General features: G+C 56.3%; 3 protein-coding genes across 10 annotated transcripts; 2 read left to right on the forward strand and 1 right to left on the reverse strand.

The window, feature by feature from the left end:
• Positions 1–2,797: 2,797 nt before the first annotated feature.
• Positions 2,798–5,116, reverse strand: FGF21 (fibroblast growth factor 21). Of its 3 annotated transcripts, XM_055082272.1 has the most exons (5): positions 4,909–5,116; positions 4,584–4,675; positions 4,085–4,202; positions 3,860–3,963; positions 2,821–3,116 (listed from the first exon to the last, which is right to left on the reverse strand). In XM_055082272.1, exons 1-5 carry the CDS (start codon positions 4,988–4,990, stop codon positions 2,826–2,828), a joined length of 687 nt encoding a protein of 228 aa, XP_054938247.1. In that variant the 5' UTR covers positions 4,991–5,116; the 3' UTR covers positions 2,821–2,825. The 3 variants fall into 3 exon arrangements, with proteins under 3 accessions (XP_028339510.1, XP_054938247.1, XP_007112447.1); XM_007112385.4 differs by lacking the exon at positions 4,584–4,675 and having other exon boundaries at positions 4,085–4,491; positions 4,909–4,998; XM_028483709.1 differs by lacking the exons at positions 4,584–4,675; positions 4,909–5,116 and having other exon boundaries at positions 2,798–3,116; positions 4,085–4,573.
• Positions 5,117–6,981: 1,865 nt separating this feature from the next.
• On the forward strand, positions 6,982–9,348 carry FUT1 (fucosyltransferase 1 (H blood group)). The gene is given in 7 exon segments (XM_007112384.3): positions 6,982–7,082; positions 7,312–7,532; positions 7,534–7,742; positions 7,744–7,940; positions 7,943–8,127; positions 8,129–8,161; positions 8,164–9,348. Coding segments are annotated over 7 exon segments (1,098 nt in total). The 5' UTR covers positions 6,982–7,066; the 3' UTR covers positions 8,401–9,348.
• Positions 9,349–10,812: 1,464 nt separating this feature from the next.
• Positions 10,813–15,078, forward strand: IZUMO1 (izumo sperm-oocyte fusion 1). Of its 6 annotated transcripts, none has more exons than XM_007112383.2 (10): positions 10,813–10,891; positions 11,206–11,740; positions 12,101–12,175; positions 12,562–12,648; positions 12,917–12,937; positions 13,285–13,365; positions 13,555–13,655; positions 13,926–14,079; positions 14,430–14,637; positions 14,879–15,078. In XM_007112383.2, the coding sequence occupies exons 2-10, from the start codon at positions 11,503–11,505 to the stop codon at positions 15,003–15,005; spliced, it is 1,092 nt and encodes a 363-aa protein (XP_007112445.1). In that variant the 5' UTR covers positions 10,813–10,891; positions 11,206–11,502; the 3' UTR covers positions 15,006–15,078. The 6 variants fall into 6 exon arrangements, with proteins under 6 accessions (XP_007112445.1, XP_028339508.1, XP_028339505.1 ...); XM_028483707.1 differs by having other exon boundaries at positions 13,962–14,079; XM_028483704.1 differs by having other exon boundaries at positions 13,285–13,655.
• The last annotated feature ends 168 nt before the right edge of the window (positions 15,079–15,246 follow it).

Consider the following 15,246-nt stretch of genomic DNA (forward strand, 5'->3'; position numbering starts at 1 on the left):
CAGGGAAGCCCATCCTTTCTTTTTAGTGGTTGGACAAAGCTCTATTCTTGTGAAAACTAATGGAAGCAAAACCCAGATTGATTTTGGCAGGAACTCTGGGGGTAAAGGGGGGGGTTGGTAAACAGAGGAGGTATATCTCTCTCTGAAATATTGGCAATGTGGCTATGCTGAGAGGTTGTATGTTTTCATACTGTATGGAAACAGCAGAGAGCGAACTATGAGAATGATGAGGCTAGGAAAGCTGTCCTGGCCGCCGCACTCCCTACCAAACAAATTCCTCAATTACTTACATGGGAACAAGAGAGGATGGATTGTGGCAACTGCCTATAGAGATGTGTACTGAGTTAAATAGCATCCTCTGGGGCTTCCCTGGTGGCGCAGTGGTTGCGAGTCCGCCTGCCGATGCAGGGGACGCGGGTTCGTGCCCCGGTCCGGGAGGATCCCACGTGCCGCGGAGCGGCTGGGCCCGTGAGCCACGGCCGCTGGTGCCGCGGAGCGGCTGGGCCCGTGAGCCATGGCCGCTGAGCCTGCGCGTCCGGAGCCTGTGCTCCGCAACGGGAGAGGCCACGGCAGTGAGAGGCCCGCGTACCGCAAAAAAAAAAAAAAAAAAAAAAAAAGCATCCCCTGGAAATGCACGTCCCCTGGAACCAGTGAATGTGGCCGTGTTTGGAAATAGGGTCTTTATCAAGTTACTATGAGGTCATACTGGGTTAGAGTGGTACCCTCGTAAGAAGAAACAGACACTCGGGGATGAGGCCATGTGAAGATGGAGGCAGAGATAGGAGTGATGCGTCTACAAGCCGAGGGATGCCACGAATTGTCAGCAACCACCAGCAGCTGGGAAGGAGCAAGGAAGGATCTTCCCCTAGAGCCTTTAGAGAGGGCATTGCCCTGTTGACACCTTGATTTCAGACTTCTAGCCTCCAGAACTGTGAGAGAACAAACTTCTGTTCCTTTCAGCCCTGTAGTTTGTGGTACTTTCTTACAGCAGCCCTAAGAAACTAATAAATCCTTATTCCACTCTCCCACCAGTTGGTGGCAGCCACTAATCTGATTTCTGTCCCTATGAATTAGCCTTTGTCCCAGAATTTTGGATTCAATAGGTCTGGGCTCCAGAACGTGCATTTCTATCAAGTTCCCGGGTGATGCTAAGGCTGCTGGTTTGGGGCCACGCTTTGAGAACAGCCACTCTACAGCATCTCAGGTTGAGACCACTTGGGGTGCAGGTTACAGCCAACGAAAGAGCAGACTAGGGCCACCCCCCAGCCCCTAGAGCTCACCCTGAAATCTGGAATCTCTGTTAATCAATTCATCTGCGGCTCCCCTTCCCCGACTGGCTGCACAGTTTGCTGTCAATTTCAAGGGGAAGATCTTGCAATTCTATTGGTGCGTGTCATAGCTCCTCACTGATCACACTTTGTACCTCATCCAGTGGAGGCTGCCGGGAGTCAAGTCTAGAAGCATCTGGAGATGAGGGGGTGGATCCTGAGGAAGATCAGCAGTCCTGTGTCAGGCAGCAACCTCAGAGGATGGTCTTTGGACAAGGGGACACTAACCTGCTTCTACCAGAAAGGAGGCGTTACACAGTTGGGAGCTCACAGTACTCAGACAGAGTGACAGTGCTCGTCTGAACACATTTTGCAGGTTCCCTGTCTGATTCCCTCTTTCTGGGTCCCCGCCCCCTTGTGGCGTTTCAGATTCTGTTTCCAGTGAGAACTCTCCCTTGACTGAGCCAGTCTGGTTCCATCGAGGTGGAAAACTATTTTCTACAAGACACAGACCTTCATTTTCTCCAGGCATTGAATCCTTCCCATGACCCACACTTATATTCCTTTTGACTGAGATGTGCCTCTCACTTGGACCTTGGAATTTAGATCAAGGGCTTGAGACTACAACTTCTGTGAGGCTGCAGTGGTCAGTCAGACACCTGGGGTCCAGCCAAAGCTGACCCACACCTGTGAAATGTAGTCTAAATCTTTGACTTCAGATCTTTCCTAACCAGGAAATAACTTGAAGAGCAATATGGAAATCTAAGTTGTGGAGGAAGATGGGCAACGTGCTCACTGAGACTGGATTCTGTGACAGTCATTACACTCCAAAGTCCATAAGCACCTGGATGGAAGCATTCAGATTCTCAGGTCCTTTTCCTGAGACCCAGGACTCCCAATCTTCAGCCCCTCCTCTCTCAGACCAGGGTGCCCAGGTTCTTATTCTCCTATTCTCAAGGATCCAGGTGTCCAGATGTCCAGCCCACTGATCCCTCAGGACCCAAGAGTGTGTTCCTAGAACCAACTACACCCCCAGAATCCAAGAGTCCTTGCCCCAGCCCTGAGGACCAAGATGTCTTTTCCATTCCTAGTGCTAAATGAACCCAGAAAACTACATTTCCCATGAGGCTGTGGGTCTGCTGTGTCACTTTAAAAAATGTCCTCTGTTATTGAGTTACCTCAGAGAAATAGTTCCACAACACTAACACGAGGTTGGGGACAGGGGGAGGGGTAGGGGGAGAATAACAAGTCCTGTCCTGTCCGTCCTGTCAAAGGGCAGGGACAGTCCAGAGTCCCTGGGAACACCTTAGTGGAGCCAAAATCTGAGGGCTGGCCAGGGGAGGGGGGCAGAAAGGCTGAGACCTTCCCACAGCCTTGTGGCAATGGCGGGGGCAAGGGGAGACAAGGAAGCTGGCCCCATTTCCTCCCTCAAACACATGTGCTCACTCGGATCCTCCTCTCAGACTCTTTATTATTTCAAGTAAGAAAAAAAAAGAAAATAAATAAGATAAATAATACAATAAATAAAGAGGAGACTGTAATCAACAGCCTGTGGCTTCAGGAAGTGTAGCTGGGGCTTCGGCCATGTGAAGGTCCCACCATGCTCAGGGGGTCCGAGGAGCCCACGTCGGGAGGCTCGGGGGCCAAGATCCCTGGAGGCTCCAGGGGTGCCGGGAGGAAGCCGGGCAGTGGCAGGAAGCGAGCAGGTCCCCGGGGGGCCAGGTCCCAGTTGGAGGAGCGGTGCGGTGGCAGGCGGAGTGGAAGGCCAAGAGCCTCAGACTGGTAAACGTTGTATCCATCCTCAAGAAGCAGCTCCCGGAAGCTGCAGGCCTGGGGGTCGAAGTGGAGCTGAGGGGATGAAAACAAAGATCACACACATGGGATTCCTCTACACCTTCCTCCTGCAGGAACCCCAGCTCCGTCCTCTCCCAGACTCAGGGGTGCAGGCCCCCAGCTCTCTCTTCTTTCAGACCACAGAGTCCTGTCCTCCAACAGGATGTGGGCATCCCGGGACTCCTGGGGAGCCGGGGGACCCACTCCTTCCTCAGATGCAGAGTCCAGGTCCCCAGCCCCTTCCTCAAAACCACAGAAGCAGGCTCTTCCTTTACCCCTAGGCAGTCCCGCCAGGCTCATCTCCTTGCCCTCACTTCACAGAGAAGAATATTCCAGCCCAGGGATCAGCGGAGGCTCTCTAAGTCCTGGCAGGGGCATCTGGCTGGCACCCAAGGTCATGTTCACTCTACAGGCCATCGATTCCCAGAGTCACCCTGCACCCAGCGTGAGTCAGGCCTGTAGGAGCCTGTGTGGTCAGCATGGGTTACGAGTCACAAGACTCGGTCTCCCAGGTCATCCTGTCATTCACAGGCTTGGTGACTTGGGGCCGGTGGTGGCTCTGCCTGACCCTCAGCTTCTTCTTCTTGTGAACATGGATGACAACAGCTGCCCCCTCCAGGGATTGTGGCGGGGTCGGGGCATGCAGAGAGCATCGAGCCAAGCCTGGCCAAGGTCAAAGGTGCAAAACATGGTCCCCCAGCCTGTGAGGATGGGGAGAGGAAGGGTGGAGTGCATGGACAGGGCTCCTGGGAACTCACCGATCCATACAGCCTCCCCTCTGGCCCCTGGCACAGGAACCTGGATGTTTTAACTCCCAAGATTTGAATGACCCCTGGCTTTAGGGCTTTCAGCTCCAGAAGACCTGAGAAGAGAAAGTGATCAGGGACTCAGAGGCCTTTGCCCATCCCTCTCCTCCCTCAGACCCAGGAGGCCAGGCCCCAATTCTCTCCTCCCTCAGGACCAGGCCCCACCCCTACACTCACTTTCGGGGCTCTGGCGGGCCGTCCCCACCACTGTGCCATCAGCCCTGATCTCCAGGTGGGCCTCCGTCTCCTGGGCGTCATCCGTGTAGAGGTATCGCTGGCGGACTTGGCCCCCAAACTGGAGGAGGGGACTGGAGTCAGGAATGGGATGTGCCTGGCAGGCCCCCAGCAGGACAGCTAGCACAGGGACCCACAGCCCCAGGTGCTCGAATTTAGCCTTGTCCCAGCCCATCAATGGTTCACGTCCTCAAGTGAGGTATGGGGTCTGGGCTTTGAAGACCTGAATGGTCTAGATTCTGCTTCAGAGCCTGGTTGTCAGGGAGAGCAGATTCACGATGGCTTCTCTGGTAGCTGAGATGCCTGGGTCCTCTTGCACGTAGATTCACAGCTGACAGGACCACCCAAATCTCTTGGGAAGAATGCAGACACTCCACAATTTATACCCAGACAGACCCGCCCAATCACCTTCCCAACGCTTGACCCTTGATATTTGACCCACATGGCAGATGCTAGAATTCCACGGTGGCCAGGTCAGCCTGAACAGATGATGCAATCGGGGGTCCTTCCAGCTGGTGCCCTGGGCTCCTGGGTCTGAGGCATCAGGGGGATAGAAATGTGATGAAGTGGGACCTGAGTGAAAGGGGCTGGGGGCCCAGACGGTTTGGTCTGAGGGAGGAGGGCGCTGGGGTTTCAGACTCATGGGTCTGAAGAAGCAGGAGGCTGGGGGTTCAGGCTCTTGGGTCTGAGGGGGGAGGGGGCTGGGATCCACCTCTCTGCCTGACTGATGCAGATTGTGTCCCACAACTGGCATTTCTGCATCTCACCTGGGTTTCTGGGTTTCTGGGGGTCAGACACTGAGGTTCCTTTGTCAGCAGGAAAGCAGCAAGTGCCACATGATCCAAGCATCCTCCTCAAGGACACAGGAGTCCTGGTGTGGGAGCTTCAAACCAACCTGCTCACAAATCCCAGCCCAGGCACTCAAACCTCCCAGCCTCCTCCTCCTGGACGCTGATGCAATCCTGTTGTTTCTTTCACCAGAGAAGCTAACCAAGATCAGACGGGTGCCCTCAAAATAGCCTGGGGAAGTGGGGGGAGGGTGAGAATCTTTGACTCAGAGTGGACAACTGATGCAGGCTCAGGAGGGAGAAGTTAGACCCAAGATCCCAAAGGGAATGACGGGTGGGGCAATTTCCTGGAACCTAAGCGTGCAAGAGTCTGAACACCAGACCTGAAGGAGGCGGGTGACTGGAGGCCCGGACTTCTCATTCTGAGGACGGGGCTGGGGGCTGGGAATGCTGGGTCTGGAGAAATTCTGATCAGGTCTCTAGAGAGTCAAGTCCAATTCCTGGGTCTTTGCTTTCTTGAATTGTAATGGTCAGACCGCTCGGGCCAGGCTGTGGGTTGGTGGGGAGAAGCCTCGGTCGAGGGAAACCGCCTCAGGTCTGCAGAAGGGGGAGGCTTTTGCTCCTAGCCGGGTCTGCCTCGGCCTCCGTGGAAGAGAGTTTCTCTTCTACTTCTGCTTTCTCCGTTCCCGTCCTCGGGAGAGGCGGGACGTTCCCTTCTAGGAAGCAGCAGTCGGGTGCCGGACGCTAGGACTCCCTCAGAAGCAGAGACTGGGGGCCGGGACTCTCGAATTTGCGGGTGGATGGGGCGGAGGGGGGGGATCGGCGGCCCCTGGTCGGCGCGGGGACACGTTCCCGCCAGAGGCTCTCACGCCCGGACTCGGAGCCGGCGGAGGCTTTGCACCCGCCCACGGAGCAGCCAGGTTAACAGGTTCTGCATCCCCACGGGAGGACGCGACAGGGGGCGGAAGCCGCTGGGGCGCGGCCGGACTCGGCGCATCCAGGTACACAGGGCGGATGGCGAACCCAGGAACTGGGGGGGAAGAGGGAGAGGTCGAAGCGCCGGGTCCAGCGTTGCAGCTGGGCGCCAGGTCTCGGTGTCCACGGAAGGATGGGCTGCTAGGCGGAGGCCAGGTGGGCTGCCCCGGGCTGGCCGATGTGAGGCAGGAGGGGGGCTGGGGCGCGGGTCTCCTGGTCCGGGGAGGGCAGAGGGCGGGGCTGCGGCCGCAGACGGGGGAGCTGGGGCTTGGCGCCAGGGAAGGGGCGGGGCTCCGCCTCCGAGCTACCTGCCGGCCGGGGGGCGGGGGCGGGGGCGGGGCTGTGATCCTCCGGATCGCGTCCCCTCTCCTACCTCCCCTTCCCGAGCCCTCGCAGCCAGTCGGGGGTGGCGGCGTGGAGGGGGAGGGCTGTCGGGCCTGGGAACCTGGAGTCCAGGGTTCCGGGGGCCGCCGGACGTGGGCTGCACTTGGGGCCGGAACGCTCCGTTCACGCCGAGCTGACTGTGGAGCTCAGGTAAGTGAGAAATGCAGATGCCTCGGACCCAGGAATCGGGCCTTCAGTCCCAGGAGGCGCTCCCCCAACCCCTACCCCCCTACGAAGCTACCTGCCGGCCGGGGGGCGGGGGCGGGGGCGGGGCTGTGATCCTCCGGATCGCGTCCCCTCTCCTACCTCCCCTTCCCGAGCCCTCGCAGCCAGTCGGGGGTGGCGGCGTGGAGGGGGAGGGCTGTCGGGCCTGGGAACCTGGAGTCCAGGGTTCCGGGGGCCGCCGGACGTGGGCTGCACTTGGGGCCGGAACGCTCCGTTCACGCCGAGCTGACTGTGGAGCTCAGGTAAGTGAGAAATGCAGATGCCTCGGACCCAGGAATCGGGCCTTCAGTCCCAGGAGGCGCTCCCCCAACCTCTAACCCCCTATGACCCTCAGGAGTCTCCTCCACCCCGACCCCCCACTCCTGCTCCTCCAGGACACAAGATCCCCCATCCAGGCCTGGGCCTCCAGCCTCTCATGTTCTACTTGGCCTGTTGCTCCCTGCCACCTCCGTGGTGGACTCTGCCCCTCACACACAGGTTCGCTGAGAAAGGAGCTGGGGGAACACTGTCCAACGCCAGTGGACCTTACTGCCTGCGAGAGTGAAATTCCAAGATGCGAGGACAAGGTGGTGGGTCCTGGACCATTGCTATTTCGGAAACCGCTAATTTTCACCATCTTCCATCTGCCGAAATTCCAAGCCCTTAGCTTCTCCTAATTCAGATCCAGGAGCCCTGATCCCCTTTTCCCTCGGACCCAGGTGTCCAAACCCAGAGCTTCCTCATTCTCTCAGGCCTCCCCTCCTTGACATTCATTCTCAAGCTCTGAGTATCTCGTAATCCACTTTTCTTCCCTTGCAGCCATGTGGGCACCCAGGCTCCGTCACCTCTGTCTGACCTTCCTGCTAGTCTGTGTTTTTGCCTCAGTCTCCTTCCTCCACATCCACCAAGACCTCCTTCACAGTGGCTTAGGCCTGTCTGCCTTATGTCCAGACCGTAACCCAGTGACATCCCCTGTGGCCATCGTCTGCCTGTTGGACACACCCGTAAACCCCAACGCCTCTTTTTCCTGTCCCAAGCATCCTGCCTGCTTCCCTCTCAGGAACCCGGACTATCTGCCCAAACGGCCGGCTTGGGAACCAGATGGGGCGGTACGCCACGCTGCTGGCCCTGGCCCGGCTCAACGGCCGCCAGGCCTTCATCCAGCCTGCCGTGCACGCCACCCTGGCCCCCGTGTTCCGCATCACCCTGCCGTCCGTGCTGGCGCCTGAGGTGAACAGCCGTGCGCCTTGGCTGGATGTCGGAGGAGTCCGCCCGACTGAAGGAGCCCCGGCTGAAGCTCAGGGCTTTCCCCTGCTCCTGGACTTCCTTCCGTCATCTCCGGGAACAGATCCGCAGCGAGTTCACCCTGCACGACCACCTTCGGCGAGAGACCCAGAGTTTACTGAGTCAGCTCCGGCTCGGCCGCGCGGGGGACCGCCCGGGCACCTTCGGGGGGTCCACGTGCGCCGTGGGGGCTACCTGCAGGTGATGCCCTATCACTGGAAGGGTGTAGTGGGTGATCGCGCTTACCTCCAGCAGGCTATGGACTGGTCTCGGGCCCGGCATGAAGCCCCGATCTTTGTGGTCACCAGCAACGGCATGGAGCCGTGCCGGGAAGACATCGACACCTCCCGGGGGGGATGTGATCTTCGCTGGCGACGGGCAGGAACGTGCCCCCCCGGCAAGGACTTCGCGTTGCTCACACAATGCAACCACACCATCATGACCATTGGCACCTTCGGCTTCTGGGCCGCCTACCTGGCTGGTGGAAACACCGTCTACCTGGCCAACTTTACCCCGCCTAACTCCAGCTTCCTGAATATCTTTAAACCCGAGGCCGCCTTCCTGCCTGAGTGGGTGGGCATTAGTGCAGACTTGACTCCGCTCCGGATGTTGGCTGAGCATTGAGCAGCAGGGAGACTTTCTGAAACAGTCTGATCAACCTAGGGCCAGTGTTATGTATCTCTGGAAGCCCAGCAGCTTCTGGAGAAGCTGGCGGTCCTGCAGCTGGGGGACACCCATTTCTAGAGTGATTCTAGTTGGCTAGACTTGGAGAAATAGGGGGGCTGGCTTTCTGCAACTGCCAGAACATTCTAGAATCAATGGAAGATCTTTTCATGATGGCTGGCAATGTCTGAAGAAGCTCATGGCAGTTCTAGAATGCACAGTGCCCACCTGTTCTTCCCAGCCCATATCCAGAGTACTTCTAGATCACTGCCCCACCAGGAACAGGGAACTCCCTGTTCCAGCATTGACCATCCTGGTCTTTTTGAGAAGAGATATTTCTCTTCCCTGGGTCATCAGGACAGAAGGAACTCATGGATGTGCTACAGCAAGCACTCACCAACTTCCCTTCTGTGTTTCTGGAATGCTTCCAGAGGAGGGATTTTTTTCTGGAGAGGGTCAGCTCTAATGCCTGTAAAGAACCCTGTGGGGACCTTCCAGAGGGGTTGGGATTCTGGAATTCTAGATTACCTCGGCAAAGACGCTAACAAAGGTAAAACCAGCAGCCCAACACCTCACCACTGCTAGAAAGGTTGATGGATGACAAACTCTCTGTAGCTGGGGCAGTTTGTGTGACAGGTGGAACTTTACCCAACATTTCAGCCCCTGAAAAACCACAGATATGCTAAAACATGGCAGGGGTGGGGGAGGGGATGCTGCAGCTTAAGGAGCAAGGCTCTGCAGAGATCTAGGGACACGTTTCTTTTTTTTTTAAAGCTCAAAACTGCCAAAGGTAGACATGCACATCTTGGCTCCAAGTTCATGTTGCTTTACGCAGTTAAAGAGGTTTCCTCCTCTGCAGCTGGGCTGCTGGGGAGTGATGGTGTAACAGGGAAGAACAAAATCTGACTCCATGTTGGATCTGTTTCTTTTATGTTAACTTTTGCTTTCCCTTGCTTTTGTTACTATACTCACTAAAAGGATGCTGTCTATAGCTATAAGCATACATAACGGTCTGCATGGGGAACCCTGCCCCTCTGCCTGAATGTTAAACCAAAGTGCCTTTGTTCAGCTCACAGGGAAACATCCTGCCTGCCCACCCATGAGGGACTGCAAGAAAGAAGAAATTAACACACCCCCTCCCCGATGCTGGACAAGCCAGGAGATGTTTTGCAAGACTTATGGCCTTTTTACTTTACTTCCTCGCCTCCTCCCCTTCTCTGTTTTATAAAAGAAACTAGCATCCAGGCCCCATAAGATGGTCCTCTAGGACACTAGTCTGCCCTCTTCTCAAACACCTGGCTTTCTGAATAAAGTCACTGTCTCCCAATTTATTGGCCTGTCATGCAGCGAGCTTGGACTCGGTAACAATGGGGTTGATTTACTGAAAGTCAGCTGGTTAAGGGTGCCCTGTGGGCTCGCAGAAAGCTGCGGGTATTGTGCCCCTTGCCAACCACTCTCTGACCCTGAATTCACAGAGCCTCTAAATCTGGCTTTGGGTAAGTCAGGGATGAAAGAATCAGAAGGTAGGCAGACCCAAGACTGGTCTCCCACCCAGGCAGGAGCACAGGGTCTGGCCAAAGAGGATGAGATTCTCGACTCAGATTTCAGGACTCCCTTGAGGCTTTTTGAAGGAAGCGAAGGTAGACACTTTAATTACAGAGTTGTCTGAGAATTTAAGCCCTTTTCTAGTCTTCTCAGGGAGTTTTGGGGGACCAGTCCCTACTCAGCTGCCATAGGTGGGAGAGAGGGAGGTATGAATTAAAAATCCTCATCGCCAACCCGTCTCTGCAGGTTTTTCTGAGTCTCGTGTGCATGAGGGTGTGTGTAAGTGAGCAGGAGTAAAGGTGCGGAGCTTCCGGGGACTCTCACTTCTCATGTCTTGGCATACTGTTCCTGCTCTCTTGTTACTGCGCTTGTGTGAATTATGGTCTCAGAGACCCAATTCCTTTCCCGGACTCTCAGCACTGGCCTCCAGAGCTCTCTTTCCCCTGGGGCCTCAGCATCCAGCCCGAGGCTGGAGAAAGAAGGTGGAGGGGTGGATAGGGGAGTGAGCAAAGATTATAATTTTTTAAAAAATTTTTGCCCGCGCTGCTTGGCATGCGGGATCTTAGTTGCCCCACCAGGGATCAAACTCGAGTCCCCCGCAGTGGAAGCGCAGAGTCTTAACTGATGGACCGCCAATGAAGTCCCAATATTATAATTCTTGAACTCTATTTCCCATAAAGCTACGGGGTTGTCTGCAGTGATTACTGCTATGGCGACACCCCAGGGCCTTCTGGGAGTCGTAGTCCTAGGGCTAGAAAGGACCACTTCCCACGTTTTCGTGGCTAGAGGATAGTGTTTCCCGAGGGCCGTGGTCAGCTAGCCAAAAGCCTGGGTCCTGGGTCCCAGAGAGAGGCGGAGATTGAAGGCTAGAAGCCCTTTCCTTAGCTTGGAAACCAGAGCCCACAGGGTAAGTCCCCTTCGGTAGACGCTGGGAAAGTTCTAGTCTGAAAGGGGGGCTGTGACATCATGGAGCTATGGGCGGGGCCTCCCTTTGTTGCGGTCCAATCAGACTAAGGGTTGGGCTTCTGGGCGGGGCCAAGGAAACCTCAGGGAATATACCTTGGGAATTTGGGGCCCCGCGTGGGTAGCCGTAACGCAGAGGCTTGGGCGTTCCTATTAGGAAGGGGCGAACCGTGGCTGTGACCCCCGGTTAAAAACTGTCTATACCACGCAACCAACCTCACCCTCACCACCCCCCTCCGCCAAAATCCTTAATTCTAGTCGTGGGAAAAAGAGTGGAAGGAGTGGCCTGTTCGTCCTCTCTGAAAGCCCTCAGAACCTGGACTCTTCAGCGAACCCTAGTGTTGGAAGGTTCAACAGTCAGGAGTCAAGGTCGGGCTGCGGCTGTTTATAGAGTGCTTCGGGACTCCTCGGTTTTCTAATGAGAAGTGTGCGCCCAGCAAATTGGGGCTCCATTAGTCTCGGGGAAGGGTTTCTCTTCGTTTAGCGTTCACCTTCTCGGTTTGGGGTAAGAGGAGCCTCCCCGGAGTTCGGCGCGAACTGCGCGCTCTGGCCGCAATGGGGCCGCGGCGGCTTCCCCTCCTGGTGGCGGCTCTGGCCGGCTGCCTGCTTCCTGCCCGGGGCTGTGTCATGTGTGATCCAAAGGTCGTGGAGGCGCTAAACTCCTTGGAGACGGATTACCTGCCTGGCCACCTGGAGGCCAAGCATCACAAAACCGTGATGAAAAGGGTAAAGCAAGCAGTGGAAGCTTTCAAGGACCTGCCGATTGACGAGGACTCCTATATGGGGGTCGTCGGTGAGGGCGGAGTGCGACTCCTGGGTCCTGGGAAAGGAGGGGTCTGGGGCTAGGATTGCTGGGAGGTGCTGGGGAGAAAGGGCTGGAGGTACAGTCTCCTGGGTTCGGGAATGGAGAAGGCTGGGATGCAGATTCTGGGGTTCCCCAGGGCTGGCAAATACTGTTCTCCCTACCTTTTATCCTGCAATTGTAGTCAATATGTAGTAAATAAGACTACAACTCCCAGAAGGCAACGGCGTGGGTTAATCCCTTTACCAGGCCAATCTTTGCCCATTGGCCCCATAGGTGGTGTAGTTTCTAAGACTAGGTGAGCCAATGAGACAACAATGCTTGGAATCTGGGGTTTATCTCCCCCCACAGATGAGGCCACACTGGAAAAGGCAGCTTGGAGTTTGCTGAAGGATCTGAAACGCATCATGGACAGTGATGTAAAAGGTAAATACACAGAGGGGGCAGGAGAGGGCTTCCAGAAACTCTCAGGGAGGTGATTGCTGGTGACACCTGGTCTGGTGGTCAGGTACTGGACTCTGGAACCAGACTGCCTAGGTTCAGATTCTGGCTCTGCCGCTTTCCTAGCTGTGTGGCGTTGAGCGCTGTGTCACCTCTAAGATGGAAACCATAACAGAGCCTTCATCCCCGTTGTTGCTTAGCCCAGTGGCCAGCATTATGTTAAGTGGTCATTAAATTTTATTGTGCTTCCCTGAGAAGACCCAAAAGCCAGGCTCTGCAGACAGAGGTCAACTTCCTGTACCTCACATCTGGGAGGAGCAGCAGGGTTGTGGGGGGGGGGGGCTACTCTGCCTCATCCTGCTTCTTCCCAGGTGAGCTCTTCGTGAAGGAGCTGTTCTGGATGTTGCGCCTGGAAAAGGATAACTTCGCCAGCTACGCTGCTCAGTTTCAAAAAGCGGGTGAGAGAAGATGGGAGTCCGGCATCTCAGCCTTCTCTTTTCACGGTCCAAGAGTCCCTGACCCCAGTCTTCTGCTTCTCCGAGTCCCATCCATCAGCTCTCCCAACCCCTTCCTCCCTCAGACCCAGGGGTCCAGACACCCAAGTCTTTTCTTCCTGGAACTCAAGAGCCCCAGCCCTAGCCTGTTCCTTCACCCCCTCTCTCATCCCCTTTAACGTAGAAATCTGACTTTTTTTTTTCTTTTTTTTAATTCTTTCTACCGAGGCAGCTTTTTGTCCCAACAAATGTGGTGAGTCCGGATTATGGGAACTGGTCCTCTATCCCTCATCCCTGCCCCGTGAATACCCAGCCTCCCTCTTTTGGGTCTGTGTGTCTTTTCGTTCTCCGCGTGGAGAGGTTCCTGGGTCTCCCGTATTCCTTTTGCACCTCGGACTTCTTGGGAAGCGGGCATTTACTTTTTGCACTCTTTCCTGAGCTTGGTTAGACCGGCTTCCCACAGGGCTGTGTTCTAGCCCAGCCCCGCAGGCTGACCTCCACAGGATTCGGCTCTTGAGCCCGCCCCAGCCCTTGGCCCTGCCCTCTCCTCTTAGCCCCGCCTCTTAGTGGGAGAACACAGCCTCGATCCTGCCCCTTCAGGTTTGATGTTGCAGCCTCTGATCTGGTGCAGTACCTGCCAGAAGCAGGTTCACGCTTGTCGAAAGTCCTTGAATTGCGGAGGTGAGAGAGCTGGGCCCAGCCGGAGGGGTTGGCGCGAGAGGGGCGGAGCCAGAGGAGAGATCCAGAGTCTAAAAAGGTCGGAGACTGGAGACAGCCAACAAGAAAAGGCGGGGCGAGACCAAGTGGAAGGGGGTTGGGAGAGGGCCCAGAACCGTGAAAGAGCATCCCACAGTAAGCCCCTATCCCCAGAGCGCCAAGTCAAGGTCCATCAAATGGAAGATATGATCCTGGACTGTGAGCTCAACTGGCATAAAGTCTCCCAAGGCCTGACCGATTACAGCTTTTACAGGGTGAGGCCCTCCAACTCCCGTTACCCTTGAACTCCAAGTCCATCCGGCTTGCATGAGCCCCCTGGCCCCTGTATCCACAGGCCTGCACCCATAATGCCCATGACCCATGACCTACCGAGTTTGGCTTCTTCTGATCCCCCGGGACCCCATGCCCTGACCGGTACACCCTGGACTCCCACCTCCCCACTGAAGCCCCATGATCTTCTCACCCCTGTACTCCCCAAGCCCTGAATTCCCCGGGCCTCTGTGACCCCTTGAGCTTGGGTCTAGGTTTGGGGGAACAATTCTGAGACCTTGATGTCCAAGGGGAAGGAGCCCACCCTGACCAAGACCATGGTGCGTCCAAAGGATGCAGGCACCTATCGCTGCGAGCTAGGCTCTGTGCGATCCAGTCCAGCCACGATCATCTATTTTCATGTCACAGGTCAGTGCTGGGGAATTGGGAGAAGTGGGATTCAGGGTCCTGGCGGTGGGGGGCGCGGGGGGGGGCGGCTTCAGGGGAGTGGCCTGCTTCAGGGGCGTGGCTTATGGGACATAACTTCCCGTCGGGGTGTGGTTTCAGGCCACGAGGGTATGGCTTCCTGTCCTGAGTGTGGCCTCTGGCCACTGGGCCAGGGCTCCCTTGTGCGTGTGTTTGGGCTTCACACAGTTGGAGGCGTGATTATGTCCCGGAGGGCCTGGGTCCTGGGGCAAGTTACTGTGGGGAGAGCTTGCCTTGGCCTTGGCCGGACCTTCGCGCCCTCCCAGGACTGCTCCTTACCCCTGTTCTATCAGTATTGCCCAAAAGAATCGTGGAGGAGATACCGTCACCAAACACTGAAACAAAGGATGAGGTGGCCCCAGGTGAGGTGACTTTGGATCGCCCCCAGACGGCCACAACCCTCCAGTCACAGTCTCGGAAGCCAGAGAAAGTGCTGAGAAGCCGCCTGGTCGGGCTGCTGATCTGGGGCTTTGTCGTGCTGATAGCCAGCTTTGCAACCGCGTGAGCCACCCACTGAAGAAGGCAGGGCTTGGAGCGAGGGGAGGGGGCTTCCAACTACCTAAAACAGAAGGGGGTCTCCAGCCAAGGAACGCTGAGAGCCGGACTTCCTTTGGGAGCGGGGCTTACCTAGGGGGGTGAAGCTTGGATAATTGCTAGAATGAGATCAAACATAGGGAGGCTGAGAGGGGTGTTCCTCCCTCATTAGGACCTAACCTGTTTCTGCTATTTGTACCCCAACCAGGATACTTTTCTCTCGGTCTGGGAAAGTGATCGATTTCATAAAGTCCTCCTGGTTCAGCACTGGCAGTGGAGCTGCTCAGGACTCCGGGGTTTCAGAAGAAAAGACCAGAGAATCAAGGAGACAATAAATATTTATCTGGTTGTCTAAGCATCTGACTCACTCCTCCAGACTGATTCTAACTTTTGGTTCCCCTAGGGAAGCCTGGGGATGGTCTTCTGTCTGAGGGAGGAGGGGCTGGGAACCTGGTCCTGTGGGTCCTGGAAGGGGCCAACTGGCTGCGATGTAATTCCAGAATCAAGGAGTGGGGCCGGGCCAGCCTTCCCCAGGTCTCCTCCCCCAGGCCCGGTCCCCTCACAGGACGCCCCCTC

This window comes from Physeter macrocephalus, unplaced genomic scaffold, assembly GCF_002837175.3.
Source record: "Physeter macrocephalus isolate SW-GA unplaced genomic scaffold, ASM283717v5 random_57, whole genome shotgun sequence".
Classification (NCBI taxonomy): domain Eukaryota; kingdom Metazoa; phylum Chordata; class Mammalia; order Artiodactyla; family Physeteridae; genus Physeter; species Physeter macrocephalus.